The sequence below is a fragment of the Paroedura picta genome, chromosome 12 (genome assembly GCF_049243985.1).
Source record: "Paroedura picta isolate Pp20150507F chromosome 12, Ppicta_v3.0, whole genome shotgun sequence".
Lineage (NCBI taxonomy): Eukaryota > Metazoa > Chordata > Lepidosauria > Squamata > Gekkonidae > Paroedura > Paroedura picta.
In genome coordinates this window covers 29,205,352-29,227,384 of record NC_135380.1, presented here as the reverse complement: position 1 = coordinate 29,227,384, position 22,033 = coordinate 29,205,352, and the positions used below count along the sequence as shown (strand labels likewise).

Genomic DNA, 22,033 nt, shown 5'->3' with positions numbered 1-22,033 from the left:
GGCATGCCGCTTAGGACAGGATGTCAGTCTGACTTGGCACAAGGCGCAGAAAGCCACAAGCGTCACTGCTGCTGAAAACGTTGAAAAGCCAGCCTGCGAGACTGCAGGAGGCAGGGAGGAAAATTGAAGGCAGACGAGGGACGTGACAATCTTCTGCTCAAGACTGAGCACCAGAAAGTAGGGAAATTGAACCGACATCCTGGAAAATGAGTCTGGGAAAAGAGATGTCAAGTTAGCCTGACCCACAAAAACCACCGAGATAAGGAGGCAATGACAGGACTGGATCACAGTGGAGCAGGGTTAGGGGATGGGCGTGTGATGCCTTCGGGGTACCAATGCAGAATTTGGTATGTCTCTTGGACGTTCTGAAGACCCTCTGCAGCCTTTTGGCTTTTAAAAAAACGGGTTAACCAGCCTGGCCTTCCCTGCACAGAAAAGATCTGGCCCCTGTGGTGCATCCGCCCAGGTGACATCTTGAGTAGTTTCCTGCAGTGCCCTTGAGAAGCATTCAGAAACTTCATTTGGTACAGAATGCTGCCGGATGTTGACTTGAGTGGGTTGTAGGGACCAGACTCCTTTGGGTAGTGAAAAGTGGGCTATAAAACCCAAGTCGTCTTCTTCATATCACTCCAGCCTTAACCCGCCTACACTGGCTCCCAGTTTGTTTCCCAAACATGATTTGAGATGCCAGAGCTGACATTTAAAGTCCTGTATGGTTTGAGACCAGCATACCTTAAGGACCGCCTGCTCCCATATGAACCCAACCATTATTTATTTGTTTGTTTGTTTATTTATTTATTTCTATTTTTATAGTGCCCTTCCCTAGGGGTCTGGGCGGTTTACATTCATCTTCAAGTACCCCATCCTTCTAACATTCGGCAGATGGCAACCAAGAAAAGGGCATTCTCAACCATGGCACCAAAGCTCTGGAATTCTCTCCCTGAGGAGCTTTATCTGTCCCCTTCTGTTGCTGTCTTTCCCCCAGCGGTGATTGAAGGTTGCTTTGTACCATTCAGCATTCCTTCAGTGATCCCTCCTTCCTGACCAATGCTTCAGTTGCTGTTTTTATGTCTTTGTGCCTCATTTTAACTCCGCTTTTAATTGTTTTAATGATGTGTCTTTGGGGGACGTTGATTTTTGTGCTGCTAAAATGTGAATGTATCAAGTGTGTTTTAAATTGTTAGCTGCCTTGTGGACCCTTGTGAGGGCACAAAGGGTATACATTTTGTAAATAAATAAATAAGGCGCTAGTCCCTAGAGTTGCAGCAAGGGGCAGGTTGGAAATCACATAGGCAATGCATGTGGTGAATCTCCTTGTTTGTGCACTGAAAATTGAGTGGTGTATTTTGGCTACACCTTTGTGCCTGGCTGCTTAAAGAACACCTACAAGGAAGAGAACCCAACCCTTTTAACTAATACTGTTTACTTAGGCATTTGGATGTTCCCTTCAAGCGCTGACACTTAGTCTAGTAATTATCTTGTAAGCCAGTCTTGTAATTCCTGCTGCAAATTGGTGGGAGGGTGCCAAGGGGGAGTGGCTAGCTTACAGCCACATGGTGAGGTCGTGGCAAAAGTGAGATTCAAACCAGATTCATATTTGGTTCCCTTCCTCACTCTGCATGAGCTCTTTTAATATAAACAGAAAAGCAGGGTTTTTACCCTTCCGGAAATAGAAGTTAATCCAGTTAACAGATACTGAGCATAGGAAGATGGTGTCTTTGAGGACAGGGGAAACAAGACAGAGGCGTGAGAGTATTGGTTGGAGCTTCAGCGCTTGGGCACTGTTGTGGTTTGCAGACGGTTTGCAGATACCCATGATTTGCATGCTATTCAGATTTTGTGATTTGGGGCCACATAATTGCAGGGTTTTTTCTTTCCTCGGTCCATCCACAAGGCCACCTTGTCCCGTTTTCCAGTTCTGCGCCAAGGACACGAAGAAAGTTGAACCTAGACAAAATACCTGGGTTTGCCTGCTTCTCTATTTGCCCAGTTGTTCCTATTGCGCCTAATCCTCCCTTTATTTAGTAGCAGGGAGAGAACTGGAGACATTTTCAGCCTCTAGGACAGGGGTAGTCAACCTGCGGTCCTCCAGATTTCCATGTATTACAATTCCCATGAGCTCCTGCCAGCATTTGCTGGCAGGGGCTCATGGGAATTGTAGTCCATGGGCATCTGGAGGACCACAGGTTAACTACCCCTGCTCTAGGACACTGATTCAGCCCACCCCTGATTTATTCAGACATTGCTCACTTTTAGGTGTGCCTGAGCAGCCATAAGAACTGGCGATTTCACCTCTTGTTTTAAAGGCAAACTGAGCCTTCCCAGGAAGTGACCTTTTGCACCAGTACCTCACTGTCTTCGGGGTCACTGTGCATAGCTGTAACAACCTCTCAGCCCTAGATGCTTTTCCTATTATCCAGATCTGAGCAAGTACTGTGGCTCATCAGTTCCGCTCCAGGGACATGTTGGGCCCGCGCATAAAGAGGCAGCTGCTTGAGATTGCCTTCCAGGTTGGGAGCTCTTGAATGTATGCCACCACGACTCTTCAGCTGGTAGCAAAATGCTGCAGCTGGAGCAAAGACGGGCTCTTGCCTCTGAGGCTATTATGCCAAGACTGCACCCTTTGCATCAGCTTCTGGTTCATTTCCAGGCCTGATTCAAACATCATCTTCAAGCCTTATTGGTTTGGGACCTGGACGGTCAAAGGACTCCCTTGGCCCCTCTAAGCCTACCTGCCCTCAGTCACCAGCAGAAGCCCTGCCCCATGTCCTGCACCCAAGAGAGGGCTGGGCTGCCTGACTCCCAGAATTCCCTTCCTCAGGAGATCTGCCTGATGGGTTTGCATCCACGTTCCTGGCCAAGGTGCTGTTACTTTGGTAGACCAGGGCTGACTGTTCAGTGAATTCTGCTTTTCAGTTCTGGCTTGTTTGTATTTCGAACTGCTGTTTGGTCCGTAATTACTACCTTTTTTATGGCTTTGTAACTTTTTGTGCATCTTGGTTTTGGTTTTTCCCTTTTCAGTCTTTCGTTAGTTTCCTTAAGGACAGGTGTAAATACCCCTTAAGGGAGGGTAAATATATTTCATATCTAGATTAATATTTTTTAAATAAAATACTATAACTCCAAATGACAATTCTGCAGTTGCATGATTGAGTTCCTTTCCCGCTCCCAGTTCAAGGAAGATTCCACGTGGCAGCTGTTTTCTGCACTGCCTTGTACTGTGTGTCCTAGGAAGGCCGGTTGGCCTGTGCACTGCAACATACTCCTTTCTCTAAAGCCGGCTTTGCCCCCATCCCTTTTGGCCTCCTGCCATCTTCTCCAGAGAGTGGGAGAGCCTGTGACTCTGCCCCAGGGGGCTGGGGGAGTATGACCTGTTGCCTGTGCCCAGCATCCAGGTCTCTTCCTCCCCACCCTCCCATCCCCAATGTTCTTGGGAGAACATGGACCCTGCATGCAAATAAACAGGTCCTCTTGCAGCCACAGCAGCCTCCTGCCTGTGCACCTAGCACAGCAAGAGCTCTGATTTCTTTCGGCACCTAAAATTGCAGGATAATTTTGCCTGACTGAGGGAGCCACCCAGCCATGCAATGTGGATAATGAGTGAAAATGAGTTAAATTTGAAAAACTAATGATTTTTTCCCTACTAATTGAATTTTGCCCTGGTAAATTAATGCCGTTCCCCCCACAACTTGAAAAAAATCAGTTTTGACTACAGCATTTCCCACTGGTGGGCCTGCAGGGCTGGTTCTCATGAATGATCAGTAGTTTTGCCAAGTGCCCAAGATTAGCAAGAAGCCCCCTGCCTCCTCCCTGCCCATCCTGCCACTGTTGCCGTTTCACCCTACCTGTATGAGGTGAAGGGAGACATGATAAGAAACGTGAATTCCCAACAAGTTCTTGAGACTCAAGGTGAGTTCCCCTTCCTGTCAGCTGAAGTAACAAACACGTAAGCCAGCAAATCAGATGCCAACTTTGCCATCCATCTTGTCCCACCCCCCTGTTTTCTAGGCATGTGTTTGGACTGATCTCAGTGGAGTCACATCCTCAGTAGCCCCACTGCTCTGCAGACATGATGCCTGTCTCTTGGTAGCTCACAGGAGTTCACCTCCTGCTCCCTGTTGGCAACTGAGCTGAGATCAGTCTTTGCCTTAAGACCATCTTGGGCTGGGATGAGGGCACTGGTGGAAATTAGGGAGTCATGCTACTCAATCCATTCACCCAGACTGGCTCAGGCTAATGGTGATGGCTTGCTGCATTTCTAGACAGCCTTTAAATTAAAACTTGTGCAAGGTGTCTTTCATAAGATGGGAGAAGTCCAGCCATCCCACAAACTGTCTCCCCAAAATGTTCATAAGAAGAATCAAAGCAGTCCTGCGGCACCCTCTCATGACGGGCCCATGGATTGCCAGGCAGGGAGAGCATGAGACTGCCTGTGGCTGAGACATGGGCCACAGGTGCTCCTCCAGCTCTCGGGGGAGTGGGGAGTCATTTTATGGTGATTCATTTCAAAAAGGGCACTTGGGAGCATGAGGAAGGCTGATTTAAACAGCCTAGCATCATCTGGCTCCTTAGAAGGCCCGATCCTGAAGATGAAACTCAAATACTTTGGCCACATCATGAGAAGAAAGGAGAAGAGCCTAATGCTGGGAGCGATCGAGGGCAAAAGAAGAAGGGGACGACAGAGAATGAGGTGGCTGGATGGAGTCACTGAAGCAGTAGGTGCAAATTTAAATGGACTCCGGGGAATGGCAGAGGACAGGAAGGCCTGGAGGATCATTGTCCATGGGGTCACAATGGGTCGGACACGACTTCGCACCTAATAACAACAACAACAAAGCATCAGTGAGAAAATAACATATTTCAATGATTTCTACATGCTGGGCAGGCTTTCTACAGAAGAAGGGGGGTGGGGTACTTTGACTAAAATGTGAGGTTGACCAAGCAGAACCTGCCTGAGCAGAGGCAATAGCAGGACTGAAGAATCTGGGTTTGTGCACTGGGCAAGCATCAGGATTATTTGCAGAGAGTTCGCGTCCTCGCTATGAAACCTGCACAAGCTCTCAGACATGCTGGTGATTGGGTTATAGCAGCCAGCAGCCCTGCCTAAAAGTGGAAAACTGGACCTTTGAGTCTCTGGCCTTCCTGGATCAGGTTAGGAGTTGAACTGTTGCAACATTCTGCTTCGGATCCAGGCGTGATGGATTGCTGTCCTCCGGGGACATGAACAGGATCCAGAGACACTATACATGTTGCAGACCTTTCCTTTCTTGTGATTTTCCCATGCACAGCTGGCTGACTGCGATCACGAACAGAATGCTGTGGTAAGAAACTAGGTTCTGCAGATCTCCTTTCTGTTCTCACCCAAAGGCTTCCATCTCTTGTGCAGAAACCATGACGGGCTGTGTTTGTCAGAAACAATCCCTGTTCCCTTTTTCTTTCAGGTGACGACTGCATCAGGTAGCAAATGCTTCTCGTGCCGCTCTGCTGCAGAACGGGACAAATGGATGGAGAACCTGCGGAGAGCTGTGCATCCCAACAAGGTAGCGGTGGGTGGGTCTTGGCCCCCTTCCTGGGCTGCCTGAAGCTGCTGGTCTTTCATGGTTAAGAGTAGCAAGCTTATTGTATTTCCCTCCAGGAAGACATTAGATCCCCCGTATTGTATTTTATTTATTTATTTATTTATTTATTTATTTATTTATTTATTTATTTATTTATTTATTTATTTATTTATTTATTTATTTATTTATTAATTAGATTTTTAGCCCACCACCCTACAGAGACTTGTGGCGGGGTACAATATAAAAAGAAAAAACATAAAAATATGCTTTAAAACCCATGACAAAACAATAGAACATCGCTTTAAAAAGAAAGAAAAAGATAAAACAAGATTGGCAGCATAGTCCCTCCTCCCCATCCTTTCAGCCACCCCCCCCCAGGGTGGGGTACGCTGGATGTTACCACGTAGCCTGAGGAGGGTCCCCCATTGTTCCTGGCTCTGACATCAACCAAAGACCTGGTGGAAGAGTTTTGCAGGCCCTGCGGAAATCTGGTAGCACTGTTAGGGCCCTCAGCTCCTGGGAGTTCTTTCCATCCGGTTGGGACCAGGACCAAAAAGGCCCTGGCCTGGGTTGAGGCCAGGCGTGCTTCTTTAGGGCCAGGGAACTCCAGTAGATTAGGACCCGCAGAGCGAACTACCCTACAGGGGGCGTAAAGAGACAAGCGGTCCCTCAGATAGGGGGCTGCCCTGCCACTCTGCCACCGACTCACCTTAGGTGCTCTCCGGCGGCCACCATGGCTGGGGCTCCCCCTCGGCGTAGCATTGAGCAGATGCTGCTGGCAGCGCCCCTCAGTGGGCGGTGGGAAGTCAGGGGCACCGGTGAGAAAGCAAGTGGAGCAGGGGCTCAGGTGGCAGCAGCAACGTCCCTTGGAAAAAGACTCTCCCCCCTGCCCCGGGCCTCAGTAAAATTGTCAAGCGTTGACTGGACCCGGTGATAAAAAGGTTGGGGACCACTGCTTTAGAGGGTAATGCAGGGGTATCAGTGCTACAATGAATGAATGTAAAGAATTTGAACAGAAATGCAAGAATCAAAGTAAGTTTGAAAAAGGAATCTCTGTTCATGATGAGGATTCTCCTTTCACGTTTGTTCAGGGACAGAAGGTTTTCCAGGTTTTCGTGTTGGTTTCCAAAAGAGGGGCAGAATTAGATGGAAAGAATTAGATGCAAAGACCAGTACTTTCAATTGGGTGGGAAAAAACAACACCCGAAATCGATCTGTAAATGAATTTTCACATTTATTTGTTCCCTGCATATGTTATTGGGTGCTAGCTCAAACATTAAGTCTTGGGGTGATTTCCTGTTGCCCAGGAAGACTCCTCTGCCTGGGCCACCAGGTTGGCTATCACACATCTTACAAACATAGGAAGCTGCCTCACAGTGAATTCAACACAGTGAATTCAACTAGCTCAGGATTGACTAGCATTCATTCTCCAGGGATGTCAATCAGAGAAAAGTTTCTCTGAAAGCCTTCAGGCAGAGTGAGAACTGGGGACCTTCTGCACAGGAGGCAGCTATTGTGACCACTGAGCCTTCATTTAAAGCAAGACTTCCCCTGTTGGTAGGAATCATTGCCCCTTTCCCTGTTTTTTCAGGGGGAGATATTGTATGGTTTGCCACTGCCTTTCCACCCCAGAGCTGGCTGTATTTCTACCATACACAAGACTAACTTTCCCTGCAGCTTTCTTCTTCCTATTGCATTGTGAGAGACGAACATGTCTTTCTGTTCCATGGCTAAAATCCAACAAGGGGAATTCGGGGGGGGGGGGGGCACAGCACTTCTGGAGCAGCTTCTGTTGCTGCACTCGTTCCTGCGACAGCTTCTCTGCTTTCATTTTTAGACTCTTCTGGCAGCCAAATTGGAAACGGTGCCGTTTTTTAAATAGCGGATGGTGTGTGTGTGTTATCAGCTTCTTTTTCTTCTAATTCCTACTGGTGAGACGAGAAAGCACGGTGATATTTGGAAAATGAGCATAAGCAGGGGTTATTATGCAAATTCCCATGAGCTGGTAATTTCCTTAAAGTAAAAACATAATTAAGAATTGGTTCTGTTCTAAAGCATTCCAACAATTAAGCTGTTCCTCCATCCTTGCTGTGTGTAATTGCTTCCCCCTCCTTCTTGACCTTTTGTTGTTTTGTGTACGTCTCTTTTGTAGGACAATAGCAGGCGAGTCGAGAACATGCTCAAGTTATGGATTATTGAAGCGAAAGACGTACCAGCCAAAAAGAAATACTTGTGTGAACTGTGCTTGGATGAGGCTCTCTATGCGCGGACAACGTGCAAGTTGAAAACAGACAATGTCTTTTGGGGGGAGCACTTTGAGTTCAACAACCTCCCGTCGCTCCGGAGCATCACCATCCATTTGTACAAAGAGACGGACAAGAAGAAGAAGAAAGACAAGACCAACTTCATCGGGCTGGTCAACATCCCAGCAGGCTCTGTCACAGGACGGCAGTTTGTTGAGAAGTGGTACCCTGTCGTCACGCCCAACCCCAGCAAGGGCAAATCTGGGGGACCCATGATCCGCATCAAGTCACGCTACCAAAGCATGAGCATCCTTCCCATGGAGATGTACAAGGAGTTTGCAGAGTACATCACCAACAACTACCTGGCTCTCTGCTCAGTCCTGGAGCCAGTGCTGAGTGTGAAGAACAAGGAAGAGATGGCCTCAGCTTTGGTCCACATCCTACAAAGCACTGGAAAGGCCAAGGTAAGCCCTTCCCATTTCCCTCAAACTTACAGCTTTCACCAACTCAGCTAGACACATTGATATTTCTAGGGCTGGCCTCTTGGGCTTGGACCATGAGTCTGAATAATTCTTGCAGCTGTATATAAAGAATCCCAGTGGTCCATTTCATCCAGCATTTTGTTCACACAGTGACCAACCAGTTAGCCTGGAGAAACGTAGAAATACAGAAGCCAAGGCCTTCTAGCACTGTTGTTCAAATGTTCAGTGCATCAGAACAAGTGGTTCCTTTTGAGAGCTAAGCAGGGTTGGCCATGGCTAGTATTTGGATGGAAAACCATCAGAGAAACCTATTAGAATCCAAGTCTCTAGTCTCTTGGAAGCAGCATGTGCTCATCCACATCCATCAAGCAAATGATTAGATGTTTTATTGTTTTGTTTTACATTCTCCTTTGTACTTGATCAAGAACAGGGAAGAGGGTTCATCCAGCCCTTCCTCCAGAAAACTCCGCATACATACATGACTCTCCTTTCTTCAGTTTTACACTCACAGCAGCCCTGTGAGGTAGGCTAGGGTGACCACCAAAAAAAAAAAACTTATCCAAAGGTCATCTAGTGAGTTTCATGGCTTAGTGGAGATTTCATTAAACCTTGATCTCCCCAGTCCTAGTTTGACACTCTAGACCAGGCTTGCTCAACCAGGGTTTTGTGAAACTCTGGGGTTTCTTGACAGCCCTGGAAGGTTTTTTTTTTATCAGTGATATGGCCAATATGGTCATGTTGACACCCCCCCCCTTCCCAGAAAGGCCAGTGATAGATCAGCAGGGCGTGAGAAGGGAAGAGGCATGTACACAGCCATGGCTCCCCACTATGCTCTGCACAACTGCACCGCTTCTGGGGTTTCTCAAAGCCTGAAGAATGTTTCAGGAGTTTCTCAATGGTAAAAAAGTTGAGAAAGGCTGCTCTAAACGATACTCCACACTGACTGTCCATGATCTTGTGGGATTTGGCTACATTCTTGTGGGCCACGAAGGAGCTGTGTAGACTGAGAAATGCAGTTGTGTCCCAATGAAATGACACTTTTGTATGAAAGTCTTGTTTTTTGTTGTTGTATTTTTAATTTTCTTAGAATCTGACTGCATTGCATTGCATGACCTCTCTTGTCTGTGTTTAACCGTAGGGATCAAGAAGGGTTGCATTATGTATTAAAGCATCTGTTAGGGAGAAATTTGAAAGAGGGTGAGAGAGAAAGTGAGCTGTCATCTGGAGAGTTACCAAGTGCCTATGCAATCTTCTTCAGCTTTCCCTTGAGCAGTATCTTCCAGTCCCAGTTACTGGAATAGGTTATACCTGACTGGGCCAAGCAACCCATTCAGCCATGAAAAATGGACAGAATTGCTCAGAATAAGGAACCAAGGCAGAGTCAGGCTGCTTGGCACCTTCTGGTAGTTGGTAGCTACCAGCTGGTACATTAGTTGACCTATGGCCATCTCTGGTGGTGGTATGACAGTGCCCAGTGCCGTTTCCGCTCCTGGCAAGGTGCCCTTGTGGTGAAAGGTGCCCAGAATCCCAGTGTGGGGCCCTAAGCCCCCTGGAGAGTATTTAGCGTGCTGTAGCTTAGACACTGAATAGATTCAATTGCAGTGGTGTTCAGGTGTTTATTTTCAAAAAATGGCAGTGCCAGTGATTCCACTAGCCTGGAATTTGCACTTTTATGATCCTCTCCAATTTGAAATGATTGTGTGTGTGTGTGTGTGTGTGTGTGTGTGTATGTTGGGGGGGGAGTGTCTAGGAATGAAGGAAGGATACTCTGCACATGTCTTGGGCATTGCTTCCTGGTTAGTGGTTCGCCAGGCAGAGAGGTGGGTTGCTTTGCTGTTCAGATCTCCAAAGGTGCCGGTTTGACTAGCCTTTCCGCTGCCTTGAGGCTCCTCCTCCCCACCCACGCCACCGATTCACCCTAAGAGACCAGGGAGCCGATAATACATTTTATAAGAGCCGTTAGTCCAGCTAATTATGACTTTAATCAATTTTACGAGCAGGCAACATGTCCACGCAGGCACACAAACGAGCTCTCCCCCCCTCCTGGTGGTAATTACGTTGTTTGAAGAGGATGCTGATACAGTGAGTGGCGGCTCCGGAGATAAGTGTGCGTCCCTCTCTGTTGTCTTGTATCACAAGGAGGCCGTTCTGAGCATTCCTGGAAGAGCCATTTTGCTTCTTATCAGTGATTTGTATTCCAGGAGCAGCCGTGCTGCTTCACACAAGTGCGCTGTTCAAGCAGCCTCTGTCCTCAGGGAGCCCGAGAGGCGCCCGCATGCCTTCGTGTCCTCTTCTGCTAGCCATTTCTCAGCCACAAGAGAGGGGCTCTGCTCAGGGCACTGCAATGATCGGGCTGGATCAGGCCCTCCAATCCCCCTTCCTGTTTCCAGCAGTGACCAGATAGATGCACAGCCACAGCTGGCCTCGCAAGGCATCTTGCGTCTGAATATGGACGCTCCGTTTGGCTGCTCTGGCAGGGAACTGGAGAGACACATGCTCTGTTTCCACCATGGATTTATCTAGCGCAGGGGTGTCCAACTGGCTCTCCAGATGTCCATGGACTACAATTCCCATGAGCCCCATGCTGTCAGGGGTCATGGGAATTGTACATGGGCATCAAGAGAACCTTGGTTTTGGCCACTCCTGATCCTAGTATCTCAAAAAAATTCTTTTGAGGTCATTATCAGGTCTCGTGGGACTGTAAGTTCAGTGTGCCAATCTTATGGCATCATAAGTTGCATAAGTGAATTATGCACTGTGTGAGCGGGATTTTCTTTTGGCTTTCCCAGATTTACCTTTAGAGAATATAAGATTCAGAGCTGCCCAGCATTATTCATATTACTTATTGCGTTTGTTACTCACCCTTTCTCTTCAGGCTCTTTTGGGCTGGCTTCGGTCAGCTGCATGAGCTACCCCAGAACAAAGGTACAAGAAGGATCTGTGACTTCCATACTATGGACTGTCTTCCTCTGAGGATGGACGATTCTGCCACCTCCTCTGGAATGGCAGTGACTAAATGATCCAGCTGCATCCAATGGGATATGGGACCACTCTTGCCTGGTCCAAACACATGCTGTCACTCTCGCAGGGAGACAGCGGGCAGCCTCCTTCATGAGTTGTTGCTTTCAGCCTCATAGGTGTCTCCACTTTCATGGTTCTTCAGAAGTCTCTTGCAGCCCACGGTTTGAGAAAGGCTGTCCCAAGAGACTCAGCCCCTGCCTGAATGGTGGTCCTAAGGGAGGGAGTAGCCACTACCTGCCTGCCACATTAGTTCCATTCAGGAGATGGATGATTCATGCGGTATTTACCCCAAAGCGAGACTGTTCTTTCCTTAAATATGCTATCAGAAGAAAAGAAGAAAAAGAGGTTGTTTTATATTTGCATACAAATTACATTTTTGTCCAATAATTTTTGTGCGTGCGTATAACATTTTAAAGGAGACCATCTTTGCATTCAGGATTGTCTTCCTTTTAAGTAAACACAGTATTGCATTTCAGTTGATCCCAGCAGCAAGCAAGAGGGCAACAGCTGGACATTCCTTGCTACAGATGTGCTCGTAACCCATCGGCTGCTGCAAATGACCCACCCTGTTCCCAGAACAGCACAGAAGGTGCCCCGCCCCTCCTCTCCTCCAGTGGGAAGCTGGGCTTATGTTTTTTTTTTCCTGAAATGCAGATTAATCTTATTACGCTTATCAGTTAAAGCCTCTTTAAGGTTAGGTCAATCCCATTAATCAGGATTGCTGTGAGAGGAAGCCTTATTATTTCCAAGTCAATCTGCTGGCCAGTCTCTTAGGCGGCAGCAGGGGTGGAAAGCGTTGACTTCAGCTTTGCATGATTCCCATTCGTTCTGCTAGAATCCCCACTGACCAGTCACCACCATACCCAGCAGCAGAGTGACCCCCTGTTGTTGGATCCTTCCGAATTGTCACAAAGTTCTGTGCCAGCTTTTACTGTCCCCAGAACTCTTCATCAGGCAAAAGAAGAGAAAGGTGGTAGGAAAAGGAGAGGTGGATCTAGGCCCTTTGTAGCCATCTTAAAACAGGGTGCAGGAGGTATTGCAGCCTTAATGACTGGGGAAGGGAATGGCAAACTACCCCATATTGAGTCTGCCAAGAAAACTGTAGAGGGCATCACCCCAAGGGTCAGACATGACTCGGTGCTTGCACAGGGGATACCTTTATCTTATAGTTATCAAAATGGAGATAAGTTTTAGGTTGTCCTCTGGGTAAAGATTCAACACAATCCAAACCAAGTAGCATTGCTCAGTAGATGAGGAGGGTAACTTGAAGTAATCCTCACTCTTCACTCTTGTTTTATTATTATACATTATTAATAATTGTTAATAATTATATTAATAATTATTGATAATTTTTATTATTATTTTATTTGCTGGCCACTCCTCTCTGGCAACAGTCTCTTGGGGCATTTAACAGCATGTAAAACCCCCAACATGCATGGTTTTAAAGACGATAAACAGTTAAAATCTAAGTTCTTGTTTAAAAGTTTTCCAACCATCCCTCTAAGTAAAATTTCTAGGCTGAGTTTAGGGTCTGAGTACCTGGACTCCTGTCATGGGGGGAGGTAGAGAGGAGGGAGCAGAGAAGCCTGTTCCATTGTTACTATGTGCTTGCCTTGGTGTCAACCTGATGGAAGATTGCCATCTTACAAGCCCTTTGGAAGTTTGGTAGCTCTGATGGAGTCCAGATCTTTACTGGCAGATCATTCCACCAGGATGGGGCCAGGGCAAAAAAGGCCCTGGCTGTGGTGGCCAAATGCCCTTCTGTGGACCAAGGGCCACCAGCAGGCTGGAATTAGCCAATCATAGTGCTCTTAAGGACATGGGGTGTGTCTTCCAGGATCAAACGGAGGTCCACAAAGTCCAGCATGTGTAACAAGAATCCCAGAATCCCAGCTTTGCCCATCTGAAACTGGCCAGGAGTCTCCTGGAGGACTGTAGTCCATCTTCTCATTGGCCAACATGGCAACCCAAAGGTGCTGAAAGGCACATCTCCTAGGAAATGCCGTGCCTCGATCTTCCCTAGCTGAGGCCTGGAGACGCTCATGACCAGGGACCTCCACGTGCTGCTCCGCGGTCAAGAGGCATTGTTACAGTGTCCTCTGCATTCTCATCACAGAAGACCAAACTCAGGCGCTAAAGAGCCAGTGTGACGTGGTGTTTAAGAGTGTCAAATTGGCATCTGGGAGGCCCAGGTTCAAATCCCAACTCGTGCCATGGAAGCTCACTCGGTGATCTCGGGTCACTCACATGCTTTTAGCCAAACCCACCTCACAGGGTTGTTGTGAGGATGAAATGGAGGTGAGGAGAATGATGTAAGTCACTTGGGGTGCCTATGGGAGAGAAAGAAGTGTACAAACGAATGAAATAAATAAGTAGGAGGTTTGGCTAAACCTCTTTCTCCCTTGCTCCTCCTTGTGCCTGACTCATTCTGACATCGCCCCTCTTCTCCCTCACCCCTTGTCTCCCTTGAAATCACTCTTCAGAGAGACTGCTGGCCTTGCCCCTCAGTCTGTACCCCCAGACGAGTCTGCAATACCACACTGGCTTGTATCCACCCCTTGCTTCTCTCTCTCTGTGATTTCACATTCATTTATATGCTCCTCCATGCAGGGATCTGTCTGATTGGCTTATGTGGCTCTGGAAGGCACCAGGTATGCCAGTAAGGCCGTATGAGTAAATCATCAGAATGGTGATAGGAGGGGAGGATGTGGAAGATTTGCAGCCAGTTGGAGAGACTGCATGGAGGCGGGGGGCGGGTGTGCTGGGAGGACCTTCCAGGCTCTCTGTTGACAGTCCAGATAATAGGCCAGCGTTTTCCGTATGTGAAGTGCAGGGTGAGTTAGTTATTTCTGGAGGAAAATAGAAGGCACATTTCAGAAAGTGCCAGCTGGTCTCCTCAATCAGCTCCCTGAACTCCTTGAAAGAAGGCATCCTCCAGGCATCTACAGGTTCGCCCAGTTGGTCTTGGTTCCTGTATTGGCCTAGTTGCTCAGGAATGAGGCTTGCTTTCTGTGCATTGTTTGTGTTGAATCAGAATTTCTGTAAGGTAGAGAATTTATATGCCACCACTCCCAAGACCTGCTCAAAGCGGCTCACAAGTATTAAAACGCCATAAAATCATAAAAGCCACAACATAAGTCGTCATCAACGTTAAAATGAAACCAGGTCATAAAAACAGCAGACGATAAAAAGTAGCCTATTAAATTATAAGCAGGTGTAAGATTAGAAGACCTCCACCTCCCCACACCTCCCCACAACCACCCCCATCCCCCACTGAAATAGACTAAAACCCCTGAGTGAAAAGCTTGGGTAATCTTGGCCTGGTGTCTAAAAGGGCATTTCAAAGAGAGCGCTACCTCTGCAAAATACCTGCCTGTAGTTGCCACCTAGCTCACTTCTGCATTTGAGGGAAGCACAGACGGCAGGCCTTGGGAGACAGATCTTACCTGGCGGCCTGAACAGCACTTCAGAGGTTCTGGCGGCAGGAGCACAAAATGGGCACCCTTATTCTCTACTGCAGGCCACAGTCCCTAAAGTCGCAGTGGCAGAGGCAGATGGGAAGGAACCATTGCTGCCCAGGTTCTTCTTACTCCTCTGGGGGTGGAGAAGGAGAGGCGTCTAGCGAGGCGGTTGAATTTTCCCAGCTTTCAAGGGGTGTGCCCTCAAAGCCACGCCAGACGCCCTCAATCCCATCTCATCATTTGGCCAGTTTCAGCACCACCATTGTTGGGATTTCCCAAGGAGATTTATCCACTGAAACACGAGGAATAAAAAAAAGGGGTGGGTGGGTGGGGGTGGTGGAGGGATTGCAGGTCACCTTCCTACCTTCACCAGGAATGCGATAATCTCTTCCGAGCTGCAAGGCTGAAACTGCAGCTGCCGCAGCCAGCGCAAGCAGATCGTTCCACCACTTTAAGTGCTAATAATGCATTCCGGCACTAATGGCAGCGCTACTCGTAAAATCTGCTAACAGTGCAAATCCATTTAAGCCCCCGAGGGCTGCAGTCAGCCCTAGAAATACGTTGGCCTCCTTTTTTCCTCCCTTCTCTTCCCCACCCTTACAAAATTAATGGGGAGGGGAGACAGATGAAGGGAAAGGAGACTGGACATTTGATCTGCAGCTGCAATCCCGTGCCGCTTGCCATGTCCTTGGGGAGGGGAGGGGAAAGAGCCGGGCATATCGGCTTCTGGATTGGACTTTGCCGTGCCCTTTTCTTCTGTCTCCCCCCCCCCTCCAGATTTCCTGGGGCAACTCCGTCTGCAGCCAGGGAGAGAAGGAAGTTCTTCGTTCTTCTTTGGGTCAGCAAATAATCGAGCAGGCCACAGCAATACTAGAGCTCTGTGGCTGGCTGCCGCTGCTCACCTTGAGAACTGTGATGCAGCTTACTATAAAAGAAAGCCCTGCTGTTGTGGGTGTGTGTTGGCCTGCCTTTGCACACAGTCGGCTACGAGGAGTGAAGCCAGACCGGTTATAAAGAGAGCGCTCACCGAGAGTTCCGGGGCAGGACCAGGTCTGGCTTCTGGTTTGACCAGCATGCGTGCCAATGAATCAAATGCAGGCCCAGCCGTCCCTCCCTTCCCCCTTTGTTCAGGAAGGCTGTCCAGGAATAATAAAAATGACACTTGTACTTCCACGTGGTTGGTTGGTTGTAGCTGTATTTATTTTTGTTTGTCAAAGCCAGGGGTAGTCAAACTGCGGCCCTCCAGATGCCCATGGACTACAATTCCCATGAGCCCCTGCCAGTGTTTGCTGTCAGGGGCTCATGGGAATTGTAGTCCATGGACATCTGGAGGACCGCAGTTTGACTACCCCTGGTCAAAGCGGTAGACTGCCCCTTCCCAAAAACTGAGCCTGAGAAAGGAACAAGGACATTTGGACCAATAGCAGAGAGAGCTCTTCCAGAAAAGTTCCACTGCCCTAAAAGTTATGTCTCTCTTCTGTCTCCTTATTGGTGCTGGGCATTATGCCCCACTGTTGTCCTCTGTGACCTAGTAGCATTTGTCCCCCAGTGAACTTGGAACTGCCGCATTTAAGGCCAATGAAATCGTATTTTCCCTGCCTTGGCCCTTCGGAGTGAAAGGTTTGCCTCTGAAGGGCTGAGCTGGAACACAAGGGCATGGAATGTTTGCAAATATTCAAGCGAAAGAGCTGTCACCCTTCTAACTTGGGAAACAAAGCTGTCATTGCCTCTAGGATTAAAACCTAGTAGAGGCCTTAGCATGAGCCTCTTGTGCCGCAGATTGGTAAGGCAGCAGACATGCAGTCTGAAGCTGTCTGCCCATAAGGCCGGGAGTTCGATCCCAGCAGCTGGCTCAAGGTTGACTCAGCCTTCCATCCTTCCGAGGTCGGTAAAATGAGTGCCCAGCTTGCTGGGGGGTAAATGGTAATGACTGGGGAAGGCACTGGTAAACCACCCCGTATTGAGTCTGCCATGAAAACGCTAGAGGGCGTCACCCCAAGGGTCAGACATGACTCGGTGCTTGCACAGGGGATACCTTTACCTTTACCTTAGAGGCCTTAGCAATAGCAATGGTTTCATAGGGCAGGCTGAGGACTGGAAGGAGATCCTAAATGATGGGAAAGCTTAAGGGGGACGGGTTGAAGGAAGGAGCCAGTGAGCAACAGGGGCATATTTGCTTAGCATGGAGATGCACAGTTCCTCCTTGAGAGAAGCACTGAATTTTTTTTAAGCAAGAACAGTTCCCCTTTCCCAGCTCCGTTCTCTTGCCACTCAGGTGACTGAGATTTCTCCTAGGGAGCGGAGGTCTCTATTTCCCTGCCTGCATCCTGATCAGGCAAATCGCAGCCTTCAGACCTTTCCGTCAGCTCCCTTTTGCTGCTATCTCTGCAGCCCCTTTGCCGCCTCTTCTCCCCCTCCCCACATGGAGGCTTCAATTCCGATCAGCAGCTCGGGCTGACATGAGGTGCTGATTGTTAATTAGCAGCGCCCGACCTTGGCTCTGCCGGCAAGTCTCTCCTGTCGCTTCCCTAACATACTAATTACCTTGGGAACATTGAGTTTTATGGCTTCGGCTCGAACCCAGGGCTTGGCCGGTCTTGTCGGATGGAGGGTTTTCTGCCAAGAGTGAGAACATGGCTGGCTTGGAGGGCAGGGCGACCCAGGGCCTGCTGCGGTGTCTGCTGCTCCACTCAGCGCATGCTGCATGCGCAAGAGGCTAGAACGCTGCTTGTCGCTGGCCCTGCTCTGAGAACTGGTCAGGTTCCCGGCGGTCGGCTGTGTGTGTGTGTGTGTGTGTGTGTGTGTGTGTGTGTGTGTGTGGCGGAGGCAGTTGTGGTACTCTTGGTCCAGCGATTGCCTCCAAGGGGCACGTGGCTGACCGAGACGCAAGGAGGAAGAAAACTTCTTCAAGCGACTAAACAAGCATGACCAGAGCCAGGAGTGTATGCGCAACAGGAAGAGGGCGCAAAGGTTTCTAGCTCATCAAACGGGCTGGCTACCTTCTATTAAAGCATCATCCCAGAGATTGCAACGCGCTCTCTCTGCTTTCTTTAACCGTATTGAAGGCTGAAGGGCCAGTGGGCGCATTGCAGAATTTGCATGGTAGATGCACGGACTTGTCGACAGACAGGAACCTGGATGTCCACGTTGGGAGCTCAGTTCCCAGGCATCCGTTGGAGTCTGAGTTGAACCGCTAGCACAACGAACAGGGGAAAGTGCTTAAGCTTTCCTCCTCTCTGAAACGGACATGGGAACCAGTGCTTGCTGCGGTGGTTTTGGGGCAGGGGGAGGGGCACATGCCCCTGAAGTGAGTTATTTGCACCACACTCCCGGTGCTCAGCTGATCCAAGCGCATGCCTTCCCTGTGGACTTTGCAAATCTCCAGAGGAGATCAGGGCCCTGACGGAGCTTAAACAGTTCCGCAGGGCCTGCAAAAAGGAGCTCCTCCACCAGGCATTTGGTCGAGACCAGACGTAATCTACAGCGACCAAGGGCCCCTGCTCCCCCCCACCCCCCCCTCAGAATTCAATCAACAAGCCCTGGACCTGTTTGTATTACGATTGTTTACTGTTATACTGTGTTGTGTTTGGTTGCAATTGTTGGTTATCGATGTACATGTTCTACAGACTGTTTTATGTATGGTTCTCTGTTATAATGTAAACCGCCCTGAGCCTCCAGGGAGGGCGGTATAGAAGTATGATAAATAAAATAAATAAATAAAATACGAGAACTGGCCCCAGAGAGAGACTTCAGAAGGCTCCTCCTTTCACCTGAAGGAGAGAAGCCCCTACCTCTTTGACCTTTTGCTTAAAGGCTATTCTGCCACTATTCACAGTGGCTTTTGTGGCTTCGGCAGCATTGGCACCCCTCCCCACGTCCATTTCTACCTCTTTGCATGCCTCGCGGCCAACATTACCTTTGGCCATCGTGACTCAGGGTCGTTGGTGGGACCTGTCCTCATTTCGCTGCCACACCTGACAGCATGGAGTTCTGCAATTCTGTGTTGTGAGAAATCCTTTAGTGCAGGGGTAGTCAACCGGTGGTCCTCCAGATGTTCATGGACTACAATTCCCATGAGCCCCTGCCAGCATTTGCTGGCAGGGGCTCATGGGAATTGTAGTCCATGAACATCTGGAGGACCACCGGTTGACTACCCCTGCTTTAGTGCATCCGAAATGTTGGTTTCATTAACTGGGAGAAGTAAGGGCTGCTACGTGATCCTAGCCCGACCGTCTTCTCCAGAGCTTCCAGTTGGGCATCGGAGCCTTGGAGAAGGCACACCTTTCTAAGACTTATAATTACTTCTGCCCCAGTAATTTAACGCTTCAAATATTTGACTATCTTTTGGCAATATTCCAATAGCGCTCCAAGGGAGATTTGCCTTCTTTTTTAAAAGTTTGACTGGCTAAATGACCAACTTTAGATCGACTGCCTGGACCCTCCCTAGATTCTGCTTCTCACTGACCTCTCTCCCCTTCCTCCCGCCCCCCAGGATTTCTTGACCGACCTCATGATGTCTGAGGTGGACCGCTGTGGTGAAAATGAGCACCTTATTTTCAGAGAGAACACCCTTGCCACAAAGGCGATTGAGGAATACCTCAAGCTGGTGGGGCAGAAGTACTTGCAGGATGCCTTAGGTAGGTGCTGGGAGTTAATTCCTTAAAGGGGTGTACTGCTGCTGTGAGCATTGTTTTGCAGGATCAGGCCTGAGTTTTATCTCAATCAGTGTTGGGTCCCTAGTATTTGGTATTCAGAAATACACTGCCACTTTACAGGGAGGGCGGGGGGGGGTCTTCTTTTGAACAGCAGCTAATTGAGGCCTATCTGCAACTCGGTGAGGTTCTGGTAATCCTAAATCTAGTTCATTATGGAAAGTCCAAAGCTGCTCTCTGGTTGCTACCCTGAAACGGATCCACAACCAATGCAGTTATGCCGCAATGCGTTCCCTTCTGCCTTCTAAATCTGGTCTTTGAGCGTGTTTTGTCTTTCCGCCCCTGTGTTGTTTTCAGGCGAGTTTATCAAGGCTCTGTACGAATCGGATGAAAATTGCGAAGTAGATCCTAGCAAATGCTCCTCCTCAGATCTCCTGGAGCACCAAAGCAATCTGAAGATGTGCTGCGAACTGGCGTTTTGCAAAATCATCAACTCGTACTGGTCAGTGTGCCCTGACAGGGCAATGGCAACATTGCCTTGAGCTTCTGTTTATCTCCGTGACCCAGTTTCCCAACAAAAAAAGCCAAACTCATCCCAACAATAGCAGAGGAAATTTTCTCCTGAATTAAGGCTTTGCATGTGATAATTCTAAAAAAAAAAAAAGTGGTTAAATTGTTTAAAAAAATTCTCAGCAGAAAAATCCTGCTCCCATATGCTCTGGGAAGTAGCCCCTGCCCCTCAGTTTTAAGTGTAAGCGGCAGTTTCACACTGTTGAGGCAAAGGCCCTTGGCACCTGCTCAGCAACCACAGCATACCTGTTTCTTTAAAGAAGGAACATGGCCCAAGGGGAGAAGAGAGGATGCTCAGTGGGTGTGGTCTAAGGAAAGGGGCGGGGCTCCCAATAGGGTGGCCAGCTGGCCAGGAATGAATGGCCTGTTCTGCCCTTGAGAGTTTTGTTGCCAGTTTGTGTGCAAAGATCTGCAAACGAGGAAACCTTTTGCATGCATGGCTGTCAGTATAACCTGATGATAGCTGCTATAGTTCATCCTATAGTAGTAGGCATAGCAGCAGCAGGGGATGGTGGACAGTTGGCAACTTTGGGGGTGAGCAAAGCTAGGATCCAGTGGGTCAGTTCCAGAGGTGTTCATTTGCACGGTGCTGTGGTCCCCATCCAAGGCAGGAAGATCCTTCCTTCTCCTTCGCCCTGTGCCAAGAGGAGTGGGCAATCTTTGGTGACATCCTGCCAGCTGTCTTGCTTGAGTACGTGTTCTTTTTTGTCTAATGTTGTCATGCTGCCACTGGGTAGGGCTGAGCATAGCCTAGAAGGGGAAAAACCAGCCACCGGATGTGCTTTTCATTTGAGGAACCTGGTTGCCTGGTCATTTTAATAATATTTAGATTAAAATCATAGAAATACTATAATAGAAATGACATCGTATTCCAGTATATTCTTGCAGAGTGTGTTACTTGTGTTTGTACAACAACCCTGCAAGGCTGGTCAGTTTGCTCCCCATATCACAGCCTGGGGCAGTGACGTTGCGAGGAAATTGCTTGCCAAGGGCTGCTTCAAGAATTTGCAGCTTTCTAAAGACAGTTCAGAGAAAGATAGTGTGGAGTGTTAACTTGGCGATGGGAATCTGCTTGCTGGTCCACTCACCAAGACACGGTTAGAGTGTCAGGTCAGGACCAGGAGCCCCAGGCTCAAATCTTGCCCCCAGTTATGCATCTCATTAGGTGACCATGGAGCAGTCATGCTCACCCAGCCTTACCTACCTTACAGGGTTGTTGTGAAGATAAAATAAAAAGAGAGTGACTACCCACATAGGTTGACCTCAATGCTCTGTGAAGGAAGTACAGAACAAAAGAATCTGATGAATAGCTAGAGGAACAATGCCTGTCAAGCCGTTCACTGGATTGTGCTTTTACAATGAGCGGAAATTGTTCTGATTTGTTGCATTATTTGGACATCTGGAGGTTCTGGGGTGTCAGCAGAGCTTCCCTCCTGCACCAGGAAACTGGTTGCTAGGAAGCAGAGTAACAGATAGGGCTCCAGAAGGAGAAATGGCCTGCTGAACAAAATCTGCCTTGAGCTGTAAAATTAAGGCCTTCTCTGGCTTCAATGAATTGAGAGCTCTCTTCCACCTGCCCAGACTGTTCATCTTTTAAACTATGTGGGGACCTGTTGGTAAAACATCTACCCTGCCCAAATCACTGTTCCTAACTCCAAAGCAGAGACTCCTTTGGGTGCCAGAGGGGTGGACCGCCTTTCCTCCTGAAGCCGCTCCTCCTCCCCAGCGGCCCCTTGGACAGGGAGCACCCCTCGCCCACCTGAAGCCTCTCTCTTGTCTTTGCAGCGTGTTCCCGCGAGAGCTGAAGGAAGTCTTTGCCTCCTGGCGGCAGGAGTGCAGCAGCCGCGGCCGGCCAGACATCAGCGAGAGGCTAATCAGCGCCTCCCTCTTCCTCCGCTTCCTGTGCCCGGCCATCATGTCCCCGTCGCTCTTCAACCTGCTGCAGGAATATCCCGACGATCGCACCGCCCGCACTTTGACCCTCATTGCCAAGGTCACGCAGAACCTGGCCAACTTCGCCAAGTAACTCCGCTTACCTTATCCTTG

The 22,033-nt window shown here is 48.7% G+C and overlaps 1 protein-coding gene across 12 annotated transcripts in view; it reads left to right on the top strand.

Annotated features, from left to right (window-relative positions):
* DAB2IP (DAB2 interacting protein) overlaps positions 1 to 22,033 on the top strand; it is a 256,241-nt gene that overhangs the window by 214,275 nt on the left and 19,933 nt on the right. For all 12 annotated transcript variants that reach the window (XM_077306778.1, XM_077306776.1, XM_077306777.1 and 9 more), the window contains 5 exons: positions 5,442 to 5,540; positions 7,711 to 8,265; positions 19,258 to 19,402; positions 19,775 to 19,919; positions 21,773 to 22,009. In XM_077306778.1, coding sequence (XP_077162893.1) covers positions 5,442 to 5,540; positions 7,711 to 8,265; positions 19,258 to 19,402; positions 19,775 to 19,919; positions 21,773 to 22,009 — 1,181 coding nt within the window. The remainder of the gene's footprint in view (positions 1 to 5,441; positions 5,541 to 7,710; positions 8,266 to 19,257; positions 19,403 to 19,774; positions 19,920 to 21,772; positions 22,010 to 22,033) is intronic.